Source organism: Lissotriton helveticus, chromosome 4_1, assembly GCF_964261635.1.
Source record: "Lissotriton helveticus chromosome 4_1, aLisHel1.1, whole genome shotgun sequence".
In the NCBI taxonomy this organism is placed as follows: Eukaryota; Metazoa; Chordata; class Amphibia; order Caudata; family Salamandridae; genus Lissotriton; species Lissotriton helveticus.
The window spans coordinates 294,995,884-295,018,563 of NC_136063.1; the positions used below are offsets into that span (position 1 = coordinate 294,995,884).

Sequence of the window (22,680 nt, forward strand, 5' to 3'; positions counted from 1 at the left end):
CCATAAGGTCACACACAGTTGCCTCCTGTGGATGAATTAGTCCACAGAGCCTCTAGACCAGGTCAGTCGACTAAGGTGATGTCCTCCTTTCATAAGGAGGTCTGGTCTCTGATGCTGGAAGCGCCGGGACGCCACTTTGCTGGGGCAGCTGTGCGCTATATAAGCACCAATAACATAACTTAACATAACATAAACCTTGTGCCGGAAAAAAGATTGTAGGTTTCTTTGGTATTTTCATTCCAGAACAAGAATGCCCTCAGCAATGCCCTTTGCAGGTTGCCCACGACACAAACGTTATTGTTCAGGTAGAAAAAGGTTACATATTTCAAAACAATAGTATATTTTAATTGTGTTTTCATAACTACCGTAAAAACAACTACATGTGGTATTATTATGAGGTCTGGCAGTGTTCCAAATTTAGCACTCCTTCCATGCTGCCACAGCTTGTATAAATATGTGGTTTTATTGTGGTGTGTGGTCGCTGAACATTGCCTGTTGGCATATGCTTAGTTCTCTGCTATTGTGAAGCAAGAAGGGACAGGTCGGTAACATTCTCGCCATTGTGTAAGGATGTGCTGGCACTGCCATGAGCCTGCTTCCTGTCCTCTCACGCCCCAGCTAGGAAACAAGGCTAAAATGTATCGGGCCCTGGAGGAGTGGGGGAGAAATTTGCATGAAACTAGGGATCCACTTGAGGTTAGTAAAGCAATCAAAAAAATATAAGCTTTAAGGAAAGTTTACGATAGTTCCAGAGCGAGGCAGTTTGAACATTCAGGTCTCTTTGTACTAAGCCAGATGTAGCAGGTGCCATGAGATGAAATGACGTCATGATAAGTGCCAGAATGAGTGGGTGGTGGGGAGTTCTCACAACCAGGAGACCCTCTCAGAACCTGATGATGGAGTAAATTTGGAATCCTTCCTGAAGAGTGTTCAAGAATTAGACACTTGAAGAAGAATGTCAGGCCACCTCTAATTTTAGTTGAGGGTTGTGGTTTCCCTCTATGGTGGGATCTCAGTAGGAGACTTCTTTTGGGGGTATGAATACTGAACAGCAGTTGGTATCCAGGAATGGTGCCTAGTTAAAGCCAATCCGATTTTTCATTGTGAACTTTTCAAACGATGCATAAGCATAACAAGCATTTACAATGCAATGGTCTCGGCATCATTAAAGGTAGAGCTATTGGCATTGCTCATGACATTTCTTTTTTTTTCTTTAAATCATAAATAAATGGCATTGTCATTTACATTGTCAATACACAGCACTCTGCACTCAACAGCACACACCACTCAACAGCACACTCCACTCAACAGCACACACCACTCAACAGCACACACCACTCAACAGCACACACCACTCAACAGCACACACCACTCAACAGCACACACCGCTCTGCACCTGCACTCACTGCTCTGCACACTCACTCTGCATTCTGCCCTCACCACTCTGCACTCACCACTCTGCACTCACCACTCTGCACTCACCACTCTGCACTCACTACTCTGCACTCACTACTCTGCACTCACTACTCACTACTCTGCACTCACTACTCTGCACTCACTACTCTGCACTCACTACTCTGCACTCACTACTCACTACTCTGCACTCACTACTCACTACTCTGCACTCACTACTCACTACTCTGCACTCACTACTCACTACTCTGCACTCACTACTCTGCACTCACTACTCACTACTCTGCACTCACTACTCTGCACTGACTACTCTGCACTCACTACTCTGCACTCACTACTCTGCACTCACTACTCTGCACTCACTACTCTGCACTCACTACTCTGCACTCACTACTCACTACTCTGCACTCACTACTCACTACTCTGCACTCACTACTCACTACTCTGCACTCACTACTCTGCACTCACTACTCACTACTCTGAACTCACTACTCTGCACTGACTACTCTGCACTCACTACTCTGCACTCACTACTCTGCACTCACTACTCTGCACTCACTACTCACTACTCTGCACTCACTGCTCTACACTCACTACTCACTACTCTGAACTCACTACTCTGCACTCACTACTCACTACTCTGCACTCACTACTCACTACTCTGCACTCACTACTCTGCACACTCACTACTCTGCACACTCACTACTATGCACACTCACTACTCTGCACTCACTACTCTGCACTCACTACTCTGCACTCACTACTCTGCACTCACTACTCTGCACTCACTACTCACTACTCTGCACTCACTACTCACTACTCTGCACTCACTACTCTGCACTCACTACTCTGCACTCACTACTCTGCACTCACTACTCACTACTCTGCACTCACTACTCACTACTCTGCACTCACTGCTCTGCACTCACTACTCACTACTCTGCACTCACTACTCTACTCTGCACTCACTACTCACTACTCTGCACTCACTACTCTGCACTCACTACTCTGCACACTCACTACTCTGCACTCACTACTCTGCACTCACTACTCTGCACTCACTACTCTGCACTCACTACTCTGCACACGCACTACTCTGCACTCACTACTCTGCACTCACTACTCTGCACTCACTACTCTGCACTCACTACTCTGCACTCACTACTCTGCACTCACTACTCACTACTCTGCACTCACTACTCACTACTCTGCACTCACTACTCACTACTCTGCACTCACTACTCTGCACTCACTACTCTGCACTCACTACTCACTACTCTGCACTCACTACTCACTACTCTGCACTCACTACTCACTACTCTGCACTCACTACTCTGCACTCACTACTCTGCACTTACTACTCACTACTCTGCACTCACTACTCTGCACTCACTACTCTGCACTCACTGCTCTGCACTCACTACTCACTACTCTGCACTCACTACTCACTACTCTGCACTCACTACTCTGCACTCACTACTCACTACTCTGCACTCACTACTCTGCACTCACTACTCACTACTCTGCACTCACTACTCTGCACTCACTACTCACTACTCTGCACTCACTACTCACTACTCTGCACTCACTACTCCGCACTCACTACTCACTACTCTGCACTCACTACTCACTACTCTGCACTCACTACTCACTACTCTGCACTCACTACTCACTACTCTGCACTCACTACTCTGCACTCACTACTCTGCACTCACTACTCACTACTCTGCACTCACTGCTCTGCACTCACTACTCACTACTCTGCACTCACTACTCACTACTCTGCACTCACTACTCACTACTCTGCACTCACTATGCACACTCACTACTCTGCACACTCACTACTCTGTACTCACTACTCTGCACTCACTACTCTGCACTCACTACTCACTACTCTGCACTCACTACTCTGCACACTCACTACTCTGCACTCACTACTCTGCACTCACTACTCTGCACTCACTACTCTGCACTCACTACTCTGCACTCACTACTCTGCACTCACTACTCTGCACTCACTACTCACTACTCTGCACTCACTACTCACTACTCTGCACTCACTACTCACTACTCTGCACTCACTACTCTGCACACTCACTACTCTGCACACTCACTACTCTACTCACTACTCTGCACTCACTACTCTGCACTCACTACTCACTACTCACTACTCTGCACTCACTACTCTGCACACTCACTACTCTGCACTCACTACTCTGCACTCACTACTCTGCACTCACTACTCTGCACTAACTACTCTGCACTCACTACTCTGCACTCACTGCTCTGCACTCACTACTCACTACTCTGCACTCACTACTCACTACTCTGCACTCACTAATCTGCACTCACTACTCTGCACTCACTACTCTGCACTCACTACTCTGCACTCACTACTCACTACTCTGCACTCACTACTCACTACTCACTACTCTGTACTCACTACTCTGCACTCACTACTCTGCACTCACTACTCACTACTCTGCACTCACTACTCTGCACTCACTACTCTGCACTTACTACTCACTACTCTGCACTCACTACTCTGCACTCACTACTCACTACTCTGCACTCACTGCTCTGCACTCACTACTCTGCACTCACTACTCACTACTCTGCACTCACTACTCACTACTCTGCACTCACTACTCTGCACTCACTACTCTCTACTCTGCACTCTGCACTCACTACTCTGCACTCACTACTCACTACTCTGCACTCACTACTCTGCACTCACTACTCACTACTCTGCACTCACTACTCACTACTCTGCACTCACTACTCTGCACTCACTACTCACTACTCACTACTCTGCACTCACTACTCTGCACTCACTACTCACTACTCACTACTCTGCACTCACTACTCACTACTCACTACTCTGCACTCACTACTCTGCACTCACTACTCTGCACTCACTACTCACTACTCTGCACTCACTGCTCTGCACTCACTGCTCTGCACTCACTACTCACTACTCTGCACTCACTACTCACTACTCTGCACTCACTACTCACTACTCTGCACTCACTACTCTGCACTCACTACTCTGCACTCACTACTCACTACTCTGCACTCACTACTCTGCACTCACTACTCTGCACTCACTGCTCTGCACTCACTACTCTGCACTCACTACTCACTACTCTGCACTCACTACTCACTACTCACTACTCTGCACTCACTACTCTGCACTCACTACTCACTACTCTGCACTCACTACTCTGCACTCACTGCTCTGCACTCACTACTCACTACTCTGCACTCACTACTCACTACTCTGCACTCACTACTCTGCACTCACTACTCACTACTCTGCACTCACTACTCTGCACTCACTACTCTGCACTCACTACTTACTACTCTGCACTCACTACTCACTACTCTGCACTCACTACTCACTACTCTGCACTCACTACTCTGCACTCACTACTCTGCACTCACTACTCACTACTCTGCACTCACTGCTCTGCACTCACTACTCACTACTCTGCACTCACTACTCACTACTCTGCACTCACTACTCACTACTCTGCACTCACTACTCTGCACTCACTACTCTGCACTCTGCACTCACTACTCTGCACCCACTACTCTGCACTCACTACTCTGCACTCACTACTCTGCTCTCTGCACTCACCACTCTGCACTCACCACTCTGCACTCACTACTCTGCGCTCACCACTCTGCACTCACTACTCTGCGCTCACTACTCTGCGCTCACTACTCACTACTCTGCACTCACTACTCACTACCCACTACGCTGCACTCACTACTCACTACCCACTACTCTGCGCTCACTACTCTGCACTCACTACTCTGCACTCACTACTCTGCTCTCTGCACTCACCACTCTGCACTCACTACTCACTACGCTGCACTCACTACTCACTACCCACTACTCTGCACTCACTACTCTGCACTCACTACTCTGCACACTCACAACTCTGCACACTCACAACTCTGCACACTCACAACTCTGCACACTCACAACTCTGCACACTCACTACTCTGCACACTCACTACTCTGCACACTCACAACTCTGCACTCACTACTCTGCACTCACTACTCTGCACACTCACTACTCTGCACTCACTACTCTGCACTCACTACTCTGCACTCACTACTCTGCACTCACACTCTGCACTCACACTCTGCACTCACAACTCTGCACACTCACTACTCTGCACACTCACTACTCTGCACACTCACTACTCTGCACACTCACTACTCTGCACACTCTCTCTGCACACTCACAACTCTGCACACTCACTACTCTGCACACTCACTACTCTGCACACTCACTACTCTGCGCACTCACTACTCTGCACTCACTACTCTGCACTCACTACTCTGCACTCACTACTCTGCACACTCTCTCTGCACACTCTGCACTCACTACTCTGCACACTCTCTGCACACTCACTACTCTGCACTCACTACTCTGCACTCACTACTCTGCACTCACTACTCTGCACACTCTCTCTGCACACTCTCTCTGCACACTCACTACTCTGCACTCACTACTCTGCACACTCTCTCTGCACACTCTCTCTGCACACTCACTACTCTGCACTCACTACTCTACACTCACTACTCTGCACTCTGCACACTCACTCTGCACTGTGCGCGCCGCTGATATCATGGAATCTTCCACCACACTTTCTAAAACTCTATAGTCCGAAGCATAATAGGCACAGAACCAAAAGAAGGGTAGACATTTGCTTAAAATAATCTTATTGTATTTATGAGAAGCAAAAGCGAGACTGTGAAATGTGCTGAATATCAGTTTGTTACGAATCAACAGAGTGGAGTTAGAGAACCAAGAAATAGTAATTTAGAATCCGGGTTAGAAGGAGTAGTAATCACAAGCGGAGGATCAACGGGCGCGAAACAGCGTGGTGGGCGCGCACGAGACGCAGCGTGGGCGTGCACATCAGCTGAAGATCGCCGGAGAAGACACTGAGCCTGCCTGCTGCCGTGACTGACCCGCTGCGGAAGGAAAGAGCCCGGTGAGTGGGGGTAGAGGGGGGGCGGCAGAGAGGGACTGGGCAGAGAGGGAGGGTGTGTGTGTGTGTGTGCGTGCGTGTGTGCGTGTGTCTGTCTGTCTGTGTGTGTCTGGCGTGTGCCTGCCTGCCTGCCTTTGAGTGTGCGCGTCCACAGACCCTGGTCGGCTCGTGCACCGCTCTGTGTTCCCTTGCGAGCTTACTCGATGACAATAGTTCTCGTTGCCGAGACCTAAAAAGGAATACTACCAAAATAGCTGATGCTCTAATCTAGAAGCGCATGTTCAGATCTAGGTTTTCTTTACTCCGCCCCACATGTTTACTCATGACATGCGTGTGGACATGGCAATAATTCTTGGGGAAATCTAAGAAGCTGATTTAATGATGAAATGTTTAGGCATAGCTGCTTTAGTTCTTAAAGTGAAGCACCTGACTCACAAATTTAGAAGTGTTTTTTTGGAGTCAAAAACCCAAGTCTTAGTACCAAAATCATGGCTGGCTGAATTTTGATCTTGCAAATGGGAGTTGTTAATCTACTACATTCAGAATTTAAGGGTTACGGGTGGGTTTTGCTGCATTTCGGGTGCGCCAATGTGGAAAAGTAGTTGAATACTTACTAACTTGAAACTTTGTGGGTGCTCCAATTGCCTTTGGAGGCAGTTCCCCTACCTGCAAGGGCTCCTAAATGTATTTGTCTGTTAAAGGTAGTAGTAAGTGCTTTCCAGAGAAGCAAAGGGGAGTAAACACCCCTACATTTGGGAGTGATGGTTCTTCACAGGGAAAAACATTCCCTGTGGAGAAACAAACAAAAATTAAATATGCTAATCAACATTAACGTCACATTTTCTTATGCATAATTTTCCAATATGACTGTGATAGTTTTCCAGAAGTGCTCCTGAAACGTGTGACCCATCAATATTCTGGGACCTTTAGTGATGGGGCACACCATATTGATAAAGTAATGAGTCCCGCACCCGTGAGGTAATCTGGAGTTTGAATATTCTTGGTGTGGAGAAATTTCACTGATTTATTGGCGTGCAATTTGGTATTGTCCATTTAAGGAACACCCACTGATGAAGGGCATTCACTATGCTCGAAATGCATCGGGGACTATCTGCCCCTTACGCATGATTCTTCATCAACATATATTACGACATGAATTATTGGATTAATTCATGAAATAATAACGAGGATTATGATGACTTAAATAAATGGTTTTGGCAGCAAAAAAATTTACTTGCAGTCGAAGTATGGAACAGATGCTTAACGTATGTAGAGTCAAAGCACAACTCCAGCTGCTGTATAGAAGTAGAAAAGAACGAAAGCATTGCAAAGAAATCTATATATCGGTAACCGTGAACCTGCTGATTAAATCGTACATAAAGGTACTGCGCTGTTACACAATATGCAGTCACATAATACGGATTCATAATGCTAAAGTCAGGTGCAACCAGGTTTGGAAAGAGCAGCAAATAACAGCAGATTGCAAGATAACGCTGCAATAAGAAGCGCTGAGAGGCAGAGATCAACCAGGTGTCAGACAGTACACAGAGACGCCAAAGAATAAAACAGTTAATTACATTCCGGAACCTGAGTAAAGTGAGCCAGCACAACCTCAGCGTCAGGCGCTGCCACCAAGGGTTGTACTTACCAAACTGGTGACAATCCGAAGCGACCAAAGATATCTTCTGAACTGTGGAAGGCTGAGCGAATGGAGGTGATGACTGAGGCCATCTTTCCAAAAATCATCAAGGATGATCCAGAGGCCAGTACATCTCCAGTCCTTAGAGATAGCTCACATGAACAGGTTCATGATGAACAGCCAAGGGAGCCGGAAAGAGCTCCACCCTTAATGGCAGCCACTCCCAGAAATGGCTACCAGACTGCTGCTTTCCTGAAACTATCATCATTTGATGCCGCCAAAAAGCAAAATATTGGAAATAGATGGGCTGCTTGGATAGAGACATATGATGATTTTGTTGATGCACTTGAAGAGCCTAATAACAAAAGGATAAACAAGTATCTCAAAAATCTTGCTGTTGATGGTGTAAAAGAAGTCATAAAGGAAAGGCCGCAAATTGACGATGAAGTCACATATCTTCAAATTAAAGAAGTATTGAATCTCAAGTTTAACCCAATATCCAATGTTTATTTCGAACGACACATCTTCAACCAAGAATGTCAGAAATTTGGTGAAACCATTGATGAGTTTGTGGAGAGGCTCGACACACACATCCAGCATTGTAAGTTCAATTCATTTAATAATGAAGAAGCTATGCATCAGATACTTATTGATGGATGCTTGTTAGTTTAATTTAGAATACAAATGCTGAAAGAAACTCTTAGTCTGGAGTGAGTGTTAATGGCTGCCAGAGTAGAAGAGTGTGCTGATAGACAAAAGACTGAAGGGAACAAAGTGATGTCTACATGTAAAATGAAGTTTAAATGTGGATTTTCATTTCCACACGAAGGTAAATGTCCGACTCTTGGACAAATATGTATAGGCTGTGGGAAGTAGAACCATTCAGGGCCGGACTGGGAACCAAAACCGGCCCAGACAAACTGCTTGGCCTGCCCCAGGGGGGGGGGGGGGGTAAGGGGGATCGGGACGATCTGTGTGCTAGGTCCGGTTTCAGCTGATTTTGTAAAAGGGGCCAATATTGACAGCCCCGGTAACAAAAACAGCCCCCTAGGGCCCCAAAACAGTCATTTGTAGCAACAGTGTAACAAAAGAAAACGAAGGTGGAAGCAGTCATCCAAGGACGTGTCTACTCAGTTTCAGCACAGCCGCTGATATGGAACTGATTCTGGGGAATTCCAACATCAATGCTCACCACAAAATTGTAAGTCAGTTCCCTTCATTATTTCGTGGTTTGGAAAAGCTTAAGATTTTGAAAGTAAAGCTGCATATTAATGAGGACCTCTGTCCTGTTTCTCAGAGACATAGACAAATTGCTTTTCATCTGCAAGAAGCTGTTGAAAAAGAACATGAATCGTTATTTAAGCATGATATTATCAAGCTGTCTACTGGTCCAATGCCATGGGTTTCTCCCACAGTAGTAGTGCCTAAAAAGGACAGCGGAGGAACTATACGTATATGTGTTGACATGCATCAGGCAAACAAGGCAATTGAATGAGAACAGCATCCAGGTTCACACATTGCTGACATGATATTGCAACCAAATGGTGCAAAGGTCTACTCTTGCCTTGACCTAAATAAAGGTTTTCATTTGCTGGACCTCAAAGAAGATTGTAGATACATTATTACCTTTTCTATACATGTTTCGATACAAAGACTACGTTTTGGTATATCATCCCCTGCAGAATTGTTTCAAGACGGCATTCGACAAATCATACAGCCTGTCGTAAATGTGTTCAATTACAGAGATGACATATTGGTTTTCGGAGCTACACAAAAAGAGCATGATAAAGCTCTTATACAAGTATGTTGTTTACTTGCCGAAGCAGGTTTGATTTTGAATGCAGACAAGTGTGAGTTCCATAAGACAAAGCTAAAATTCTTTGGCTATATATTTTCCGCCGGGGTTATGACACCAAATCCTGCTAAAGTACAAGCGATGCCAAATGCTGATCTCCCACACGATGTTCCTATTGGGGGGGGGGGTCATTTCTTTGCATGTCCAGTTACTGTTCCAGATACATACAATACTTTGCCACTATAAGTGCTCCATTAAGTGACCTGAAGAAAAAAATGGTTCATTTCATTGTCACATGAATGTGAGAAAAGGTTCAAGAAAATCAAACAAGCCTCTTGAGAATGCTACTATAATGGCATACCTCAATCCGAAAACTTCATTCAGAGGTTGTTGTTGATGCTACTAGCCCCGTCTGGTTAGACTCTATCCATGCACAGCACAGTGGACACCCGAATGTTCAAAGGCATATTGTGGCACATGCAAGTGAAGTTTGTCCCAGAGCGTGCTTACACATAACCAGAAAAAGAAAGTTTAGCCGTGATATGGGCTTGTGAACATTTCCATGTATTACTATATGGAAAACCTTTTGCGCTAGTAACTGGTCATCAAGCTTTTTTGACTATATTTGGCAATCCAAATGCCAAAAAGCCTCCTCGTATGAACAATGGGAACTACGGTTACAAAAGTATAACTATACCCTTGTGCATCATCCAGGGAAGGATCAGAACCCTGCTTACTACTTTTCCAGAGTGCCTATACAAGTTCACAGGTACTCCATCCAAGACGGCTGAGGCCTATATTAACTTAATTGTAATATCAAACACACCAGCTGACACTTTGTTAGCCCAGATTAATACTGCAATGAGCCATTATAGTGGCATGTTAAAGATGAAGGATATTATTATGCATCAGTCATGGAACCAACACACTTGACCGCTCACCAGTGATGACGAATATCAAAAATGCAAAAATATCAAGGATGAACTGTCCATAACTCAGGAAGAAGTTATAGTACAAATGTCTGCGACAAAATACTTGTAGTGGCACATGAAGGACATTGTGGAATCGTTGCCACAAAACTAGCTCTCTGAGACCAAGTCTGGTTTCTTATTTTAATGACAGGGTTGAAAGGAATTAAAGGCCGACCAACTATGCAACAGCCTTTCTACAAAAATTATTCACCACACCTTGAAGATTTCAGAACTTCCAAAGCATGCACGGGAGAGATTAGCTATTGACTTTTTGGTCCACTCGACAATGGATAACACCTGCTAGTGATTATGGATAAATACTCATGGTTTCAATTAATTGAAGATATTTCATCTACTACTCTAGAGGGAGTCATTGAAAGACTAGATGGCATCTTTGCGACATTGGGGGTTCCAGCCATAGTGAAGTCTGACAATGGCCTGCCTTTCAACAGTCGAGAGTTTAAAGATTTCTTGGAGCATTTGAATATAAAGCATCAGAAGAGCACACCTTTGCAGCCACAGGCTTGTCGCGCATTTTAGGAATGTGCTAAAGAAAGCAGTACAAGGTGCTATTCTTGACAAGCTCGATTTGAACGCTGTGTTGAATTCTACTGTGAGAGCTTATCGTTCAACACCCCACTCGACCACAGGTGAAAGTACTGCGACATGGAATGGAATGGAAAGGCATTTCTAAAGCGCATGGCTATTTGGGAGCATCCGAGCGCTAGTAGCGTTGCAGTTCCAACTACAAACAGTCTTAAGGAAACAGATACGTTTTAAGTTGCTTCGGGAAGGTCAAGTGATTGGGTTGCGGGCGGATTTCAGTGGGTAGATGGTTCCACAATTTTACAGCATTAAATGAGAAGCGACGTCCTCCACTTCGTGTTCTTCTTATTTTTGGGACTACCACCAGTAGTTTGTTGTCTGACCTCAGAGATCTCTTGGGACAATAAGGTTGAATAATGTCTCTGATAGTGGGAGGGCTTTTGCCTGAGGATGCTTGAAACATAGAGCCTTGAATTGGACTCTTTCCTGAATGGGTAGCCAATGGAGTGATGCCAATGCCGGCTTGGCTGAAAGGCATTTGGGAGCTTTCAGAAGCAAACGTGCAGCACAGTTTTGCACTATCTGCATTTTTTTATAGTTGTTAGTGGTGCACCTAAATAAAGGGCATTAGCATAATCCAGGTGCGATAAAATCATAGCTTGAACCAGTAGCCTCTGAGGAAGGTAACGGGGGGAGTATCTTTCGTAGCATTCTTAAGATCCCAAAGCAGCAAGCTGCTACCTTCCTAGCTTGTTCTTTAAAATCTAGCTTATGGTCTAACCATACGCCTAGACTCGTAATATGGTTCTTTGGCGAGAGAGGTATCCCCAGACAGCTAGGCCAGAGGGGCCCTATATTCAGCGAGGTAGAGTTGCCCAAGAGCATACGCTCAGTCTTAGCTCCATTTAGCTCTAAATAGGAGTCGTCCATCCAGCTTGACACTTTTTCAAGGCATAAGGCTAGTTTCAAGCCTGTGGTCTCCTGTTGATTGAGTGCCACCACCAACTGGGTATCATCAGCGTAAGTGATGATCTGAATACCAAAAGGTGTAACTATATCTCCCAACGAACTCATGTAGACATTAAATAGATGGGGCTCAGGGAAGAACCCTGAGGAACCCCACATCTAAGAGGCATTCGCTTGGAGGTAATTCCTTCTTCGAAGATAACAAAAGATCTATCATCTAGGAAGGACTGCAGCCATTTTAATGCTGTTCCTGCCACTCCCATCCTCCTCAGTCTGTGGACCAGCAATTGGTAATTCACTGTGTCGATGGCTGCGCTGAGGTCTAACAGAATGAGTGCAGCGCAGCCCCCTCCGTCTAGGATTTCCCTTAATTCTTTCAGGAGAGCAGTTTCTGTGCCATGTTGTGGTCTAAAACAATTCTGTGAAGGGTGAAGACGAGAGTCGTTTTCAAGAAAGGAGGAGAGAGTCAATTTTACATGCTTCTCAGCTAGTTTACCACTTCCTGGTAATAAGGAGATAGGGCGATAGTTGGCCAGTACATCCGGGTCAAGGCTATTTTTTTTCAGGAGGGCTCTAACCATGGCCTGTTTCCATTGAAGAGGCCCTATTCCCGTTGCTAAAGAGGCATTTATCACATTTAGAACACCTGGGGATACCGTTTCGGTGATTAGGTTTCAGATATTAGGGGAAGCAGCGTCTGATGGTGCTCCAGACTTGAGCTGGCTAAGAAGTCCTTGGAGGGAGGACAAATTTAAAGGAGGGATGACCTCAGCAACTGGTCCCCATCATGGGTTATCTCGTCAGATAGCAATAGGGTATGTGATGCCATCTCTTGAGGAAAGGAATTGTAAATGGCTTGTATTTTATTCGAAAGAATTCTGCCATTTCATTGCAACGGGTGGGGATATCTGCAAACGTAATGAAAGGTACGGGGGGGGGGTCAGGAGAGACTTTACAATCCGGAAAAGTTCATGTGGACAGTTTGTCGACAGGGTAATTTTTTCCTCATAGTAGAGAGCTTTGGCTGACTTTATTTCTATTTTATAGATCTTTATAGCCTCTCGATACTTGCTTTTATTGATTACAGAGGGATTGCAGAACCTTTTCAAGTGGTTTCTACTCGTAGACACATGGTGACTGCACAGTGCCCTGGGAAGTCTATTACCAGATACTCTTCTCATTTCAGACACTTAACTAATAGTTCATCAGATCTAACTGTTGAAGAAGAGACTTGGTCGGAAACACCAGTGACTGCTGTTGCCTCAACACTGTTGAAGCAGATCCTGGATAGTAGTGGTGACAGTTCCCAGTTTCCAAGAACAAGATCAGGTCGAACAATTAAAACACCAAAAAGATTGATTGAAGCTATTTAATTGTACATGTTTATATATGTCTATTTTGTGAAAATATATATATTTTTTTAATTTAACAGAGGTGGAGATGTAATGTCTTGCATTTAGAAATAATGGAACCCTTTTGGCACCTGATAGTATCTGTAGAACTGTGACGTAAGTGTTAGTACGGAATACAATGAAGACTGGTTTAGAATGTTGAGTTCACAGTTACACGTAAACAAGTAAAGATGTGTAATACTAAGCTCAGTGTGTAGCGTAGTCATTGGCGGGTACACAGACTGGGGAGGACGCTACACTTTGCTTGCAACAAGGTTTGTGATTTGATGCTATGATCCTTTTTGTAATCTGATTGTCATTGTTGTGAGTAGGCATGTATTTCCTTAACCAGCTCTTTTGTATTTACATAGGTTATACAAGGAGAATAATTTCCTATGACAGCAAAACAAACAAGTTTATAAAATGTGCAGACATGAAAGACAGAAGGATGCACCATGGAGCTACGGTAATCAGAAACAAGCTATACGTCACTGGTGGGCGATGCCTTACCACGGACAACACCATCGAAGATTCCAGCTCTTTTGACTGCTATGATCCTGAGACAGATACGTGGACATCCAAGGGGAAACTGCCACACAAGCTTTTTGACCATGGATGCCTCACTCTCCAGTTTGTGCCTCAGGCTATAACTCAGACCTGAGATACCACAGTGCTGGCTGCTATTGCCTGAAGAGATCTAGGTAGCATTCTAGGGCTGGGTGCAACCAATTGCAAATTACTGGATGCTGCAGGTCCGCACATACACTGTGCTGCCATGAATACATATTACAAAAATGCACTTACATGCAATGTGTAGGCAGTTAGTTTTAGCAAATATTTACAGTTGTTTACCTGTCGTCTTCTTAGGGTTGTTTGTAATTACTGAGGTCAGGTACAGAATAATAAAAAAGGTTCAAATAGAAAGTTGGTAAAACAAGAGAGGGCTACCCCCTGCTTAGTCTTGTTTAGAAGTGTATATAATTACAGTGAGTGATAAAGCGGAACATGTGGCACACTGTACATCCTCCAACAGTTAACACATCCAAACACAAAGGTACGGGGTACAGTGACAATATAGAACAATAATTATTCTTCCTTTAAGGCTACCCCAGGCTTTATTCCAGCAATTTCGTATTATTTCTTTCTCAGAAGCTATGGCATCTTTTCATCTTCCTTCTTCTTTTCGTGCTAAGTACCTTAAATTAATACAAGCACTTCAATCAGCGTATGATTTACACATCACGCTGCCTTCCACGTCATCTCAAGAGTCTCACATCATTTCTCAATTGCGCTCTCAACTTATCAGAGGGACTAGGGCGTCCAGGATTTATTCTTTGCTACATGCTCCAGCATCACCACGCACAAAAACTAAAGTGGAAGAAGCATGGGAAGTGGACATGGGTATCTCATGGTCTGTTGAGTTATGGGATAAGTTATGGTTAAGGTTACGGAAATCCTCCAGGGCTGCAAATACTGTTCAGACTTTGTTTTTTATTTATAATCGACTCTTATTTTCCCCACTTATTCTTAGTAAAAGATACCCTGATTTGTCACATACATGCTGGACTTGCTCTACACCCCATGCAGATTTGCTACACTTGCTTTTCAAGTGCAATCTGGTTCATACATTTTGGGTTAAGGTGTGGTCTCAAATTAACAATATCTTTTCCACTACACACCCGTTCCATGCATCTCATATTTTTTTAGGTAGTATTTCCCCCATTTGGGATCATTGCACTTTCAACATAAAAATAATTGACCTGCTTATTGCAGTAGCTTTTCAACAGATTACTAACACTTGGAAGGATCTCACTAAACTCTCGTATCAGGCTTGGTGGTATGCTGTATGTTACAACCATAGGCTAGACACAACGTTTGTTTACCCACTCGTTTTGGCTCCAAAACGAAAACAGTTGTGGGACCCAGTTGTCTCATTTTTTGATACTTGTGCTCTCCGCTCCCTGTCTCAATCTCCCTTTCAACAGGAAGTCGCTAAACCTCCTTGAGTTCCCTTCATTGTTTTATCTACTTTATATTAATAATTATTCTATCATTCTTTAGTGTATCAACAAATTAATAATTGTTGCATATTTATGTATGTATGTGTCTTGTAAAGCGCACTGCTGCCCTGAGGCGTCGTGGCGCTGTAGACCGCTGGGGAACCCGTCCTGGCTATCCCTGTGAGATGGTCCCTACTGGGTATCTCCAAGGTGAAACCAGGCATCCCCGGCGAATGTGGGGGGCCGTTGTAGAGATGAGGCAAGCTAATGCCCAGAGTTGCCGAGTGTGATCCCTGGTTAGAGTAGACACCGAGGCGAGAATTATCGAGTCCGCTGACCCTGGTCCATGACCCTGCCGCGTCGGGAATTGAACCCTGGTCCCGGGCCGTTCTCTGCTTCTGGGTCTGCCGCCTCTAACCAGTGAGCCACACCACTCTATTTCATCATAGCTGGTTATTTATGTAATTTCTTTCCTATGGAATGTCTCTTTTATTTATATTAATGTATACTTTATCTTTACATTGATGTCTTTAAATTGTACAAGTGCTTTATATGACGATTAATAAACTTTATTCTGAACTTAAAAAAAGGCTACCCCAGGCTTTAAAACTATATCCAAGCTATGATAAAGAAACCTCTCCCATTCAATATGGCATGCTTCTTCATCAGCTTCCTACACCAGCCTGGTAAGATTATACTACCAGGGAGGAATCGACCTCCCCTTTGTGAGGAAGTTCTTATATAAAGTATGACAGCTGGAAGAGTGGGGATCCAGATATTAAAAATACCTTTTGATAAAGCTGTGGAAATTACTTTGTTGGTGGGTACCCTGGGTATTCATAAAATCTTAAAAACAAAAAGGGGATGTTTTATGAGTACAGTGTCCAATAGATCCAATTTATTGCCGACATGTTTCAGTCCCTAACTGACGGCCTGTGAAAGGACCAGGGCATTCATCAGGGTGATTAAAAGATAGGATCCCCATACAATTGGTCAGCACATCTGCATGCAGGTGAAAGAAGGATTGCCCACCTTCACCATGTAAACATGGTACCCCAACTGTGGGCTGGTGTTTACAGTATGATCAGGACCAGGGCGAGCACTTCCTCTAGTCATATATTCATCGCGGAATGTGGCCCGCAGGAAACCTAGTTCAGGTGGCACTTTCTTTGACTAATGTATGACTACAAGAAGTGCTCACCCTGTACCCGTCTCACTGTGCCCGTACCTTTGTGTTTGGACCTCATTACAAGTGCCCTGGTACATTGCGATCCCTATGTAAACAAATGTTTTCATAGGCAACATAATTATAAGTCTTACAATGTTTATCGCACCCGGGTGAAAAATGGGCTGTAAATACCGGGATATGTGGATTGTGGTGTAATGATCCCCAAAATCCATTTTGCCATGCCCCATTTAGAGGGTTTAACCTCAAAATATGTGATAAGTATTGCACCTGTTAAATTCAGAACACAATTCAAATTTTATTCTTATGGCATCCAACACTAATGATCTCATAATCAGGCCTTAAGAGAAGTTGCAGTAACATAAATGATGACCCCCTGAAGCAATTGATGAGTCCCCTAGAATTTCACTTAGGCTGCATGCCTTACTGATATACATAGGTTTTAGGCTAAGATCGAGACCTCTCTGGGGTTACGTGCCTCTCTGGGGTTACGAGCTAGGAGGGCATTGCCCTCCTAGCTTAGCTACGCCGACGCAGTGCTATATTTGGAGTTAAAAGTAAAGGGTTGAAACTCGTTTCGCAGCATGCTTTAATGTTGAGAATTAAGCTTGTCTTCTCTTTTGAGAACACAGGCGTCTCTAGAAAGGATCGGATGGGGCATGTGCCACTGTCCCAAATACATTTGTCCCGGTCCCTCATTGTGCCTCACCTCTACCGCTGTTGACCGTTGCCCCGTGCCAGGAGCAACACCTGGAGAAAGTCAAACACCACACCATGCAGCACACATTAGTATGTGCCACTACCTTTCACTATAAAGCAGCAGCTCTTTGAGACGCTACATGTGGCACTATATGAGCCTATATATAAATCTGGGCATGTGTGTGTGTGTCGTTGTGTGCACCTATAGCTACATGGATATAAATGCATACAAATATATACAAAGTCACATTTAAACATTTTAAGCAAAGACATATATATTTTTTTATATATGTACACATATAAATGTGCAAAACGCCCATGCACGCACAAACTTTCCACATCGCCCTCTGTCTGTGGCCACACCCGCTCATCTGTGGCCCAGCGTGCCCACCTCCCCTCTCAAAAATCCCTTCTAGATACGCCACTAATAGAGAAACACTTGAAATTTGACTTTGGAGGTCGATTGGTCAATAATAAATATGGCCAGTTTAACAAGGCACCAATAAAACTGTAGCCTAACTTGCACTATATTAATTCCTTTGGCAAATACTGGTAAATGTAGAAGTGTGCATTATTGTCAAATAAGAATACAAGTGAAATATTTCATAGCTGCATCTTCTACTGCAGCACTTTGGAACTAAGGTGACGCCATGCTTTGGAACTAAGGCCATGTAGCACTAGATAAATAACAGTTTTTATTAATATTAATCTCATATTTAATATGTAGTAATTGAAGAGAGTCAGTCAGATGTTCGCAGTTTTTGTGTTAAATGTCAGGGACCAGCGTTAGTTTTATTTATGTTTCTACTTTCCTTTCTAGAAATCACAGTCCTGTCTTGTTTTTATGAATTATAATATCGGCGTGTATGCCAATATGTGAAACTACTGATGCTCGACAGTTTTGGAATATTGTGGGCAGACAGGAGAGAAGTGTGTGAGGTGAGCTCACATTCTCTCCTTAATTCAGTCTCCATACTGATGTGCCTTTTGACTTTTACTATTGTAACATGAAAAAGGCTCTCATAATCTGCTACTTTATTGCCACTTATCATATTCGTGTTTAACACAAGTGTTTTCTAGTTTTCAACTCTGTAAAGTGGTTAACATATAATGTAAGTTATGTTGAATGAATTGCAATAAAGAATTTGAACCAAAAATGAATTGCACATTATCTATAAAAAAATATTTAATGCCAGAATAAACAACTACCTCAGAACAAGCTGCAAAGAGTAAGTAAAAAGAAGGATTTTGGGGTGACCTTGGGGAAATGATCTGTGAAGGCAAGGTCTAGTCTAACTCTAAATAAACAAGATGTTCGAAGGAATATACCTCAAATACTCTCCGAGACAGCGTACGTAAATCTGAAATGTTGCAGCAGACACGTTTACTCACAGTGTAGATGTTCTCTGCTGGAAAAGAGTCCATATGCACTGCTTCTGCGTTACCAATATAAAAGCAAGCATTGGCAAAGCCAATAGATTTCTCACTTTTGCAAGAGGTTCTATTTTTGTTTACTCTTTTCTACAGTAGTTGTGTGGATAGTAAGTGTATATTGTTTGTGTTAATAAAACAGATATTTAATATCACAGATCTGAAAGGGACCATGAGCGCTACGCACTTACAATATTACACCTTCAAAAAGAACAAGTTACACTTTAAGTAACTGATTAACTTGGCTACCCAACTCTGATGCTAAAATACCATGAAAGAAAAATGTAGCTATGCATAACTCTACATCCAGACAGTTACACTTTATTAAAGGTTTCACCATGTTATACATACACTATTCACAAAACACCCCGAACTTGGAGAGCCGGACAGGCAGCTGAATGGCATATCAGGGCCAGTTGCAGGGAGATTTGTGTGACCAGCACACGGACAATTAACAAAGGTCATCCGAGATAGCATATTGATTGTATGAGGGGTCAAAGCAATGCCAGATTGCTGTGGCCCCACTGAATAAGGTGAGTGTTTTCAAGCGGTGTGGTGAGTGAAAACAAAAATTATATGACATTTTTCTGCCATTAATAAACATTAAATTGTATTGGATTTTAGCGCAGAGGTGTTAGCTAACGCTAGTAAACACACTGTAGCAATATTTAAGAAAGCGTTCAAGGCTGTCCAGTTAACGGGGTGATGCTACTGGATGCAGCAAAACAAGTAAATGATAGGAGATACACTTCAGTTGCAAAATTGTGTTGTTTTACTGGTTGCTATGGTTACGGCAGCATGCATATAATCAGGATACATGAGAGACTAGTGCAACAGTCAGGGCACAGGTCTGTCTTTAGTTTACAGTGCAGTTTGTGGCACAGGCAGTCTCCGGTTCTAGGCTCTGGTTGAACTTTAGGCCATAACTAGACTCATTAATCTACTTTCCTAGCTTTAAAGTGCTTGTCATGTAGTAAGATCTACCATAATCCCAGTAATCTCTGGTCCATAAAGACCATTGTCTAATTTCAATTGCTTGTGACAATTGATTACTAGGGTGTGGAGCTAGTTGGATGCCTGGGTTGTCTCATCTCGAAATAAGTGCTAAAATATTTTAGTGATTGTTACTGTTTCTTTTCTTTACCTATCCCATTGCAAGTTGTTCCCCTTGCGAGTACCCAGGGTTCTGCCCAGAACAAACACACATACACACACAATTGAACTTGGCTGCCGTAGTAGAAAACCTGATGGCCGCCGGCACTGCTTTGGAACACATAATGGGAATGCATTAAAGTTGTTGGTTCCAAAGGAGCGGCAGACGTCTTATATGATGATCTTGAGAGGAGAGAATGTGGCATAAGGGCTATGGCGCCCGACCTTGCCACTGGGGCTAGAGCAGTTTGAGTCCCAGCGGGAGGCCCAACATCCTGTGCTTGTGGGTACATCATTTAATCTCTCCATGCCTGTCAATTCTTCGTGCTTGTGAATGTGTCCCGGTGTCTAATGCAAATGGTGCGGTTGTATGATAGAGGCATGCAAGGCTCAACTAGGCGTGCCTCTACCACGCAGCCCGAACCACGAATGCGACTTAACCACGCATTCCTTTACCAAGCTTCACTTTACCACGAAATGTGGTGATAAAGTAATGAATGGCTAGGGTGTATGTGTGGCTAAGTTCGCCACTACTCCAACCCCCTCTCTAAACCCTAAATTACTAAATTCCCCAGCCCTTAAAGCTACCCCAAGCCCCGGTTCTTGCCCTGAGCCCCACAAACTTGCCACCTCCGTAAAAATACCCTGAGCCCTAAAAACTTGCCACCACCTCCCCGCCGAAATCGACTCCCAGACCAAGCCCTAAAAACTTGTCATGATCCCCAACCCCTAAATTACAAACACCCTACCTGCCCCCCCACCAGAGCCCTGAAAAATGGCACATTCCTCAATTTCTCCACAAACCCAACCCATAAAGCTAACCCAACACCCTCCTCCACCGAATGCAACCTTCAGACCGGGCGCCAGCCCCACTTACCTGTCCATGTCCGCTTCCAGTTTCGACGCTCCTGTTTCTGTATCAAGTTCCCACCCATCCCGAGCACAAGAGCGCATTTGCCTTAACCACGCGTATGCGTGGTTTGGATGTATGACGTTACAACGCATGCTTTTACCACGCATGCTGTTACAACACAGTTTTTACAACGCAAACCTTTACAACGCATATCGCTTTGGGGTGCTGGATAGTGAATAGTTTAATTTACTATTCCAACTCCAGTCCCTGTGGACACTAGGGAAGGTGTTGGATAGTAAATTAAATCTATTCCCTATCCTAGAGTGTTGTAATGGTTTTCGTTGTAAAACCTGCGTTGTAAAAGCACTGCGTTGTAAAAGTTTCATTGTAAAGGATGTTTCCCGCGTGGTTTAGGCAAATGCGTTGTTCGGGAAAGCCTGGTCACCCTTGCGGGCTTCCGGTACCCGTGGCTCTGGCCGCGTAGTTCCAGGTGTTTTCCAACTGGTGCTCATGTAATGCACTCCAATACCTTTGGGTGAAGTTCGCGCTATGTAAAATAGCAAAAAAGAAAGCACATAAATTACAAAACATTGTCAATACAGGAAAGCCTTGCTAAACACATAAAGCACACAAAAACACTGAGAACGCATCTTGCACAAGCTTTAGCAATAACACGACATAAGAAAACATGACCTTCCTAAAACACAGTCACTCTGCAACAAAAAAAATAGTCTGCATAAACCAAACTAATTACACTAAAGTGAAAGGATATAAGTATTAGGCCAATACTCCATGGGAGGGAGCAAGACACAAGAAAGAGGGACATATAACAAAGATTAACCACCTGTAAGCAAGCCTTTGCAAACTACAGTCTAATTAACAAACCATAAGTGATGGGCGGGCTGTAAGCCCACAGAGTGAATACAACATGTCGCTAAGAGACCGTGCATGCGCTGCCTAGGCAAAACCTAAAAAGCATTCACTAAAGGTGGGTTGGTGAAAGTTGGAAATCTTCCTGGGTCTGAAAATTGCTCCTCTCAGTTTAGTTCTACATTTGGAATAACTGTTCAACTTAATGTCAGTTTTCAGAGGATTCTACAAGTACTATGAATTTGTGACAGCCGCAGATGCCAAGGCGCTGGTCTTGAATTCTATGTCAGGAAACGGAGGCGAGGATTAGGCATTTCTTTCTTCTTTAATTCCGAACAGCAGCCATTTTAAACATACAGGGCCCGATTCACAGAACTAATTTAAGACAAAATCCTAAACTTACTACTTTTGGTATTCACAGAAGTTAGGATTTTGTCTTAAGTTTGTCTTAAGACAGACTTAAGACAGACTTAAGTTAGGATTTTGTCTTAAGTTTGTCTTAAGTCTGTCTTAAGTTTGTCTTAAGACAAACTTAAGACAAAATCCTAACTTCTGTGAATACCAAAAGTAGTAAGTTTAGGATTTTGTCTTAAGTTAGTTCTGTGAATCGGGCCCAGAATGAAGAAATAAAGGACTTCATGAGAAAAAACATCAGGTTCCTATAAACAACGCTCATCCAATCAGGTGTCTCATGGCTCGTTAACTGGTGTTTTCCTTGCCGGAACTCCCTCTTTCTTCACTGTTGCAGCCAGTGTCAG

At 43.8% G+C, this 22,680-nt stretch overlaps 1 protein-coding gene across 2 annotated transcripts in view; it reads left to right on the forward strand.

The window, feature by feature from the left end:
• KLHL38 (kelch like family member 38) overlaps positions 1-18,767 on the forward strand; it is a 58,332-nt gene extending 39,565 nt beyond the window's left edge. For both annotated transcript variants that reach the window (XM_078686800.1, XM_078686799.1), the window contains exon 4: positions 14,103-18,767. In XM_078686800.1, the coding sequence (XP_078542926.1) occupies positions 14,103-14,392 (290 nt within the window). In that variant the 3' untranslated portion in view covers positions 14,393-18,767. The remainder of the gene's footprint in view (positions 1-14,102) is intronic.
• Positions 18,768-22,680: the final 3,913 nt, after the last annotated feature.